The following is a 10,104-nucleotide window of genomic DNA, read 5'->3' on the forward strand; positions in this document are numbered from 1 at the left end:
CTGGTCCTCATCATTCTTTTCTGTTGGGGTCTCTCATATATGTTGTAGGATACTTAGCAGAACCCCTGGCCTCTACCCCTAGATTTCTACAACATTCGCCCTCCAAGTTATAACAATCAAAAATGTCCCCAGACATTTCCCACATTGAGAACCACTGTTTTAAAGATATGCTACAGAGTTACACAAATCACTTCTGCTTACATCTAAGAGCCAGAAGGAGATCAATTGGCCATCCTGAGCCACAGAATCTGGGAGAAATATTGTGACATGGATAAAATGGCTCAAAGATAAAACATCGGGGGTTCTATGGCTGAAAAAATAAGGGGGAATAGATTTAAGGGAATATTCATTTTCTCTGCCACACAGCTCCACTTCTAAACTTTTCCATCTTCTAAGCCAAAAATTTATACCATTTGAAAATGTGCTTTCAGTTCGTTGAAGTTTAGAGCCCTAATTGATATAATTAGTACTCTCTTTATCCAACACTGTAAGTTGAAATTCAGTGAACATTATCCAAAGAAGAAAGGATGAAAAGAATAATACCTGAAGTTACTTAGATGCTGCGTCCTGGCCCAGAAGGCATTGAAAGACACTGCTGAAATGAGTCTATTTCTTATCTTTGGCTGGAATGGAAAGACCATGGTCACCAGGGCCCAAGGTCACTGTGGTAGTTATGAAAGAGGACACTATCATTATGCAAAATTGTCAAGATAAAAACTGTAGGCATCTTGCGTTATTCGGCTTTGAACTGCTGCTTTCTAGTTCCCATTGTAAATACAAAAAGCCGTTAATGGCTCCTTTATATCTCACACAAAAGGATCCTTACTTACAGCCAGCTGTTTGGCAATTATATTTCTATGGAGTTAGTATAATTTGACATTAGAACTGCCTAAGGAAAGAAGGGGGCGACACTGTTCTAGGATATAAGAGCATGGAATTGTAATGAAGGACGTTCCCATTTTGCAAGTTAATGGGCTTCCCAAAGTTCATCTTCAAGCCCATACTTCTGAATTCAAAACACATTTTCTCACAGGAATATTGCTTTTCAGTTTTTAGAGTACCACAGAAGTTCTCCAACACCAGAAAAGAAATATAGTACAAAAGAAAATGCTGCAAGGCCAAGGAAGATTTGTCTGAAGGTTCTAATTAAGGAAAATCATCAGTAAAATCTTCAGGGAAGAGGCGACTTATAGCCAGGCTTAAAGTGAGGAAGGGAAAAAATGTGGGGAAGGGGCAGACATTTCAGATAGCTATTCAAAGACACAGCATATTAAATTTCCTGTAAGGAATAGTGAGTATCTACCATGAGCTAGGGAGACACATGACTCAGGACAGGACTGTGAATAACATTGTGGGTTTGGAGATGCAAGCCACTCAAGATTTTTAATGAAGAGGACGGTTGATAAAACAGCTTGAACAGTTATAGGAAGAATGCTTTAAAATTGAGGACGTCATTGCAACAGAGATCAGATAGCTATGTGAGGAAGATAGAGAAGGAATGAAAGGTAGCCCCAGATTTTATAACTCTATGGTCCAAGAAGCTAAAATTATAGCACAAGATAAGCTTAAAAGGAAGAGAATGGGTTCAGTGGTTACAATGAAGTATAGAAGGGCCGACGCTGTTGTGGCCTTCTAATACAGCACATGGGCTACACTTAGGTTTCAGCAAAACTTGCCCATTGGGTCTCTGTAACTGGAGAAAACTAATTACTGAATTGATCTGAGCTGATATGTTTTTGGAAGATACAGTTCTACATGTTGGAAACTGGCACCAGCAACACTAGAGTTGATAAAGACAATGCATTCCAGTACCAGAGTCTGTGGTCAGAAACTTTGCTTAACAGAGGGAACGATAATAATGGAAGCATAAGGTTGCATTGTAGAATGGCTGAGAAATAGAGCACAGAGAAAAATTCTATTAAAGGTGTTGAAATAATATCAAATTTGACAAACTCATTAAATATGTCTGTGAGAGTACTGGGGAAGAGGAAAAGAGAAATGAAAGAGTATCAGCTCATGCTCAAAGGGAAAACAGGGAACAAGGGAGAGTTCAGCAGGAAGAATAGTATGCCGGCTACCATGGGATCAAGAATTTTCAGAAGAGAACTTCTTGTGAGGAGCGGGGGTCCTTTGATTTGAGATTGGGGGTCCCCAATCCCAAGTTCCCTATTTCCACCCCTTCCAAAGACTAATTCATCAAACCAACTAAGCCTTTGTACAACCTGGTTGCGTGCTTGAGAAATACAGTACTTAGGAGAGATTAGAAATAGAAGAATATATGTGTCATGTCCCTTCCTTACTCCCTAAGATAGGCTAGCAGATGTAGTATATCCAGGACATAGCAGGTGTAGGTGGGTGGAATGGACTGCAATGCCTCAAGAATTATGTGGAGGTGATATTTCATTCCACCTAGAGCTAGACTTAGAGCATCAGGGCCAGATCAGCCTTCTAGAAATTGGTTATTAGAAACCTATACATTGAAAATTCCTACATTAATATGAGGGATGTGAAAAGTCCTTCACTCAAAAGTAATGCTTGAATGTAGACACAATAAACAAAAATAATGGCACCAGACCACAGACTGTCCACCCCTTGATACATTCAGCATGGGCTGCCCAACAGGCAGAGCCATGAAATTGCCTTTCATCTTCAGAGGTCCTTATATTGACTGGAGCTGACAAAGCAATCATAAAACCTGTCAGATAAGGTCCAAATTCAATCCTTGAAAATAGCTAGCAAGACCCCAACATTCATCTGGTCACCATCTGGGATTCTCTGCAGCCCTCTGACCTGGGTTCAGAGACAATGTTGTAAGTTTCCATTGTCTTGGTGCTGAAGTACTGTAAATGATCTGGCCACTGCTATCACTGTAGCTTTAACCCAGCAATTTTCTGTCCTTCACTCTGAATAGGAAACAGTGGGCAAAAAAGAAAGGGAAAGTAGAAAGGGAGAAGGAAGGAAGGATGGAAGGATCAACTCTATGACTAAGCAGAAACCAGAAAGAAGAAATAATAAAAGTTTTTCACAATAGAAAAGAATGAACAGGAAAAATAAGAGAGGGAGTATATATATTACGTCTTCCTAGCAATGGGTATTACCTCATCCCTGACAGCACAACAAATCTCAAAGCTGAAGAATTTCGTTTCTACGTGTCCTCATGTTTAGCAGCATAAGGAAAGTACACAGTTCACACATAGTATGCCCAAATGTGTCAACACAAGCTGGCTTTGGAATCTTGAAAGAGAACTCAATAAATCATTTTGATTCACACTGTCCAAGAGTCCCAGAAATAAGATTCCCATTTATAACTCTAAGCTTAACTTTTCAGCTATGCCTAGTTTGATCTATTGACGCTGAGGGTAGGAGGAAACTGAACAGGATGTTGAGTTTGTCTCAGATCTCACCCCTTAAAACTATCCCATATGACAGTAGTGAAAGACATTCTATCTTTGTCTTTTATTGCCTACATGATTAAATTCTTCATTAGTAAGCTGGTTGCTTAGAATGGATACACTACTTTCCAGAAAAAAAATTGGCACTTATCAGAGCTTGTCTTACTTGTGAAGCAAATGAGAAGAGGCTTTTTCCCTGTTCACTAAGGGTGGCCACCAGGTCAGTAAAGTGAGTTGGAGGGAGTCAGATTCACATATCTGTCTTACAAGTTTTCACTTCCACAATGACCAATAGGAATATGTGCCAGACTCACTCTCAAGCACCTTGGCCGAAATAACGCCATTTCATCTTCATGACTGTGAGCTTGGTATTTTCACATTTACCCCTTTGGAATTGAAGAAACTATGGAAAAGAAGTCTGACACAAGTCTCACTGGGCTGAAATCAAACTATGCAGTGTTGTGTTCCTTTCTGGAATTCTCTAGGGGAGAATCTATTTCCTTGTCTTTTTCAGCTTCAAGAAGCCACCTACATTCCTTGGTTAATGGCCCCTTCCTTCATCTTCACAGCTAGCAATGTGGCATGCCTCTGACACTTCTTTCTTTTTTTCTCTTTTGTATTGATATTTTATCAGAAGCAGTTTTAAAATTTTTTTGTAGTTGTAGATGGACAGAATGCCTTTATTTTATCTGTTAATTTTTATGTAGTGTTAAGAATCAAACCCAGGGGCTGGGGATATAGCTCAGTTGGTAGAGTGCTTGCCTCGCAAGCGCAAGGCCCTGAGTTCAATCCCCAGCACCACAAAAAAAAAAAAAAAAAAAAAAAAAGAATCAAACCCAGTGCCTCACACATGCTAGGCAAGTGCTCTGCCACTGAGCTACAGCCCCTGCCCTATCAGAAACATTTTTTTATTGGTGCATTACAGTTGTACATAATGGTGGGACTTGTTACATATTAATACATGCACACAATATAACAATATAATTTGACCAATACCACTCCCCTACCACTTTCCCCCTCTGCTCTTCCCACACCCACATCTAACCCTTCTTCTATTATCATATCTCTTTCTGAACATAGCCAGGAAAGGTTCTTTTTCTTAAGGACTCTGTGATTAGATCAGGCCCTCCTAGATACTCTAGGATGATCTCATCTCGAAATCCTTGACCTTCATCATATTTGCAAAGATTTGGGGTTTTTGTTTTGCTTTGTCTTTCTGGTTTTGGGGGTTTTGTTTTCTGTCGTTTTTGTTTGGTTTGGTTTTGTTTGTGGGTTCTTTTTGTTTTGTTTTGTTTGCCATAGAACACATTCCCCAGCTCTGAGGTTTAGAATGTAGCATCTTGGGGAGAACTACCTTCCATAATGGTGAACATTAGGAACAAAAGCACCCAATGGGGAATATTAAAAAGGCTTACCAACATAGAAAAGTTTGAGAGTAATGTCCTTACAGTGTCCTGAAAACCTCCAAGTCAGAGGAGCTGTTATGACAGAAAGGAGATAAAGTCCAGCCAACGGGTGATCAAATAAACAAACAAAGCCTGACAATGGTGGGTGAGGAATGGTAGTGACACACCCATAACAAAAGCAAGCAACAGACTGAAAACAGCCTGGCAGCAGGCCAGGAAATGCATTCATCACTCTTTTGGGAGCCTCCTCTGTGATCACAGTTTATCATGTTTTTGGAAAATTTAGTCATGTGTCATTAAAATTAGACATAAAAAAAAGATCTTTCTACCCACGTTAAAAAAAAAAAAAAACTACTATTTTTTAAAGATAAATGAAAACAAATGAAAGAAAGTCTCCCAAGCGTCGTACCCTTTTGGTGGCAACATGGATTATCTAAAAGTGTTGAAAAAGAGTTGTCAGCATACAGATGGTGAAGGTTTCCGAGTGCTCGTGATCAGGAGCAGAAGGCATCCACAAGCCACGAAGACAGAGTGCCTGAGATCAGGAACGCAGTTTTGTAGCCTGCATACTTCTCCACGCTATTTCCACGTTTCCAAAAGCCTACGGGTGTTGAGGTGCCACGCGTGTTGTCCAGCAGCTGCACTAGCTGTACTCAGGAAGAGTAACCACAGCATTAGTGAGTCTCATTCCAGCCTATTTTATTATTTCCAAAAAATTGCGCTGTCTTATATGATCATCAAAACTTCTAAGCCACCAAGAAACCGTGAACGGGCAAGAATTTGCTGTGCAGAATAGCCCCCAAAACAGAACAAATTTAATTATACAGAGACCTGCTTTATAGGAGAGATTAACTTTGCTTTTAATAATCTGTGTCCTCTGTGTCCTCAGAGCTAGGTGGGTATATTTCCATTTAGAGGACTTAGTCAGTGGTTAGGGAGACAGGAACAAGGTCTAGACATCAGGATGAAAAAGTTACTAATGAGCTAAGCAAGGAATCAAGGCAACCTGCATGTGTGAGGCCCTGGGTTCAATCACCAGCACCATCCCCGCCCCAACCCTCAAAAAACAAAACAAAAAAAAAACTGCATTTGTGCGAGTCACTATTTTTATAAATTTGAAGAGCAAATATGGCAAAGTTTCTGTCCTTCAGGAGTTATGTTCTACTGAGCAAATATGACTAGGGAGAGGGAGATAAAAACAGTCCTTTTTTATCTGCAGTTTTCTCTTCTAAAAATATGTGGGCATTAGACTAGATTGTAATGTTTCTTCCAACTCCTCATGTTCCAAAAGAGAGGAGAGAGAATTTGGAAGGCTTAGCAGTGGTTATTTTAGTTGATTTAAAAAAGATTTTTTGATTGTTTATCATTGCCTTCTGATAGTTTCCTATAATGAACATGCATTACACATGAAATGGAAAAACGTTTAAGAAAAACAGTGGGCACATTTTCCTTTCCATCCTGGGTGTTGGTTCCTGAAGGTGTCATTCATCCGTCAGTAATGAGAGCTGTCAGTGGAAACTCCCTCATCCCTCCAGTGACTTGTTTATGACTACCTTTGCCTAATGAGGCTTCAGGGAAAATGCTCAGAAAATTCTTCAGCCCTTTTCTCATTACCTCTGTATGGCCTCTTCCCTTTCCTTGCGCACTTGAATGAAGCCCTTTCCTACCTAGGGATATTCAGCTCTCCCTGTGTTCTCTGTCTCTCTCTGTCTCTGTATTTCTCTCTCAAACATAAGCACATGTATGACTCATAGTTAGGTGGGTATATTTCCATTTAAAGGACTTAGTAGTTAGGGAGACAGGAACAAGGTCTAGATCTCAGCGCACTGACTTCTAGAGACCCTTCACAACATCTGGACTGAAATGTTACCTCCACAGAGGCCTTACCTGAGCAGCTTAACAACATCATTCCTACTTATCACTCATTATATCATCCCCCGTATTTGCTGTCAGATCTCTACTGCTCCTTTCTTCCACGGCACTCTTGTCAACTTCTAATTCACATGTGTCTCATTCTTCACAAGCTTCTTATTCCCCCCACAAGTCTGAAGTCCATCCTGAAGACAGAGAGGGGTTCTTGTGTTCACTGCGACACCCCTGAGGCTCAACGGTACCTGATTCTTCTTAGGCACTCAACCAATATTGGTTGAGTAAATGAAAAAAGAACAAACGGCATGGCTCCTTTGTCCTCTCGGTCAAGTTCTATTCCCATGCAGTCATGTGCTGCAGCCAAGCCCTCTGCCAACTCACAGAAGGCAATTGTTAAATTTTCGGGGACTTTACAAGCTGGTTGTTAAACCATTTGTGGCTTGAAATCGGCTCTGGTGAGCATACTTATGCCACAGAAATCTGCAAATTGCTAAGTCAAGACTTTGTTTTTTCCAAAGAGCTGGCTTACCATCACACCACTGCTCTCATCTTCAAAATTCAACTGTAAATATTCAAATAGCATGGCAAAAAGCATACCCCCAGGTTACTTAAAATCTTCCAATAAAAATATGCTTACATTTTAAAAAATGCTAAATACATGCTACACAATCATCTGTTGGAAATACATGATCCTTTTATGAGTTAAATTATGATCTAAAATCTGTGTCTTCTAAACTTTTTGTGTCTGTTTTTCAGATCCTTACGTGAAGATTCATCTGATGCAGAATGGCAAGAGACTGAAGAAGAAAAAGACAACAATTAAAAAGAACACACTTAACCCCTACTACAATGAGTCTTTCAGCTTTGAAGTACCTTTTGAGCAAATCCAGGTAACATCAGACGTAATTTTGTCCTTCCATTCAATTTCATTCCTTCAGACCACACAAGTGATCCGCACAAACCTTTATCAGTGTCCATGCCATGGTTAGAACTGCCATTCCTGTTGCCATGCCCATCTGATGCTTGAGCTGCATCAAGAGACGTATGACAAAACACACAGCACGGAATGTGCTGCTTCCTCAGCCAAAAGCAGCTGGCCTCCTGCTCAGCAGAAGTAAGGTAAAAAATAGAAAATCAGCAGAACGACTCGGCTAACTCGAAAAGTTCATCTTTGAGGTTTAAGTTCAGGAGAAAGTGAGCTTGCACTCTTTATTCCCCAGCCATAAAAAGAAATTCTTCTTATGACATCTTTAGAGAAAAAAAAAAAAAAAAGAGATAAGAAGAAATTTTGAATGATACTAATATGCATCATCTTGAATTCTTATTGAAAGATAATTAACAATACAAAAATTTGGCTAAGTTGTATCTTAGCTATTTAAATATGTCTTCCTGTGCCTGATTTGGAATAGATAAGTATTTTTGTAAAGAAGGAGACTTAATTGCTTAAACAACAATTATGGTAGAAAGTAGCCCAAAATATCTTAATGTATCCAGATAAGATGTTTTGTGTAGCCCTTGTTAATTATCATAAATGATAATTTATGATACTTTTATTTAGGGATTTAAAAAATACTTAAATTTTCTCACCCCATTTTCACATCCGTCAAGGGTCAAAGGTCACATCCAATAATTCTGGACTATTTCTTGCTAGTCTTTAATGGGTATCAAGGAATCAAATTGCATAAAACAATACTATTTTTTTCATATTATTAAATAGTTGATGTCTTTCTATGTTTGCAGTGGTATTAACACCATAACACCATATGGTATGTTTGCCCATGCCTTAAAGGAGAAGAACAGACACAAATAAATAGAACATGGAACTTTCTAAATATCCAAAATAACAAAAGTCAGCAAATCTTTATTTACTTTTAATCTTTTCCTAAAATATACTATCTTATGAATGAAATACACTTTCGTTCAATGAAGAAAGCTACTATAATAGCTCAATTTATTGTATGTTATGTGCCTAGGTCCAAGTTAAGCACTTTACATGGATAATCTCATCTTTACAATAACTTTACACACACAATTACAATAACTTCGCGCATACAATTATTGTCCTAATTTTATCTACAGGCAAACCGAAGCCGAGAATTCCCTCTCATATATAAAACAGGAATAATAACAGAATTTATATCAAAGCAAGATTATGCATATAAAAGCACTTGGAACAATCTAGCCCCATAGGAATACTCTCAAGGGTTTCCATCATTGTTACTATTCTGTGTTGTCATCTCTTTTTAAAATTAATACTGTCTTACAAAATGAATTTAACAATAATATTAAATATATGTCAGCACTGTCCCACTCTCTGTGATTATAGAAATGATTTGTCACCCATGCTGCCCAATATGGTAGTCAACAATGGTCACTTTAGTCACTAATTTGACTGAGGAATGTTATTTAATTTCAAGTTATTGAGAAGAAAATTTAAACAGCTACCTGTGCTTAGTAGAGAAGTTATATTTTATTTATTTTTTAAGGAAGGCAAACAATCATCAAAAGTTTATTGACAGTTGACCACAAGCTAATGATCACCCCTGATTTTGTGGGTGTATGAGAGCATCATTGGCACCAAACCTGCATTTGGACTTAGTACAACATATCAAAAGAAGGCTCCAAAAATTTATTTTTAACTAATATTATTTAAAGTATCCAAAGAGAAAGTAGGATAGTTTTAAATGACCAAAAATAAGAATTAACCCCAGCATTCTCACATTGGTTCATGTATTTAGATAAGCTTTCTCATACACATTTTCACATGGTGGCAAATTATGCATAATTATTTACTTTCAACAGTTTTTATATAAATAAATGACATCACAAGGGACACTCAGTAGCCTGGACCTGTGACTCCACACTGCTTTGAACCCACTGACAAGCCGCTAAGACATCAATTTTCTTGAAGAATTTATTTTGCAATATTTGTTCAGTGAACCCTTGTGTTCTAAGACCTTATTCCTATGGAAACTAACACCTCCTGGCATTTTATTTTTTAATTCCACAAAACAATACAAAGCAGGTCACTGAGATGAAAAATCCTGTTGTAAACTTTTCTCCTTTATCATTCTGTACTTTGAAAATAAATTTCAACTGCAAATCGCAGCAAGTACAAATGTATTGAAAGTGAAGCACATTAAAAACAAGACACATTTTGGGTTTTTGAGGAAACATTTTAAAAGGAAGAGGGGGACCCTGAGCCCAATGGAGTGTGCATCAGACATGCAAAGAAGGAGCTCTCTTCTGAGGGCATCCCTCCTTTTCTGCTCCTTGGGCCAATTGTTCTTTCCTAATCTTTGCATTTCCCTAGAGAAAATAATTGAGTGTTTCATATGATAAAAAAGCATTTTAGGTTTCCCTGATCCTGGAGGTATAAAATTATCTGTCTTCTATCTTTCTCAATCCTTCTGAAATATATTATGAAAAAAGCATAA

The 10,104-nt window shown here is 38.3% G+C and overlaps 1 protein-coding gene across 2 annotated transcripts in view; it reads left to right on the forward strand.

Annotated features, from left to right (window-relative positions):
* Positions 1 to 10,104, forward strand: part of SYT1 (synaptotagmin 1) — a 344,348-nt gene that overhangs the window by 329,510 nt on the left and 4,734 nt on the right. For both annotated transcript variants that reach the window (XM_079141181.1, XM_079141182.1), the window contains exon 8: positions 7,424 to 7,557. In XM_079141181.1, the coding sequence (XP_078997307.1) occupies positions 7,424 to 7,557 (134 nt within the window). The remainder of the gene's footprint in view (positions 1 to 7,423; positions 7,558 to 10,104) is intronic.

This window comes from Sciurus vulgaris (genome assembly GCF_902686455.1).
Source record: "Sciurus vulgaris genome assembly, chromosome: 5".
Lineage (NCBI taxonomy): Eukaryota > Metazoa > Chordata > Mammalia > Rodentia > Sciuridae > Sciurus > Sciurus vulgaris.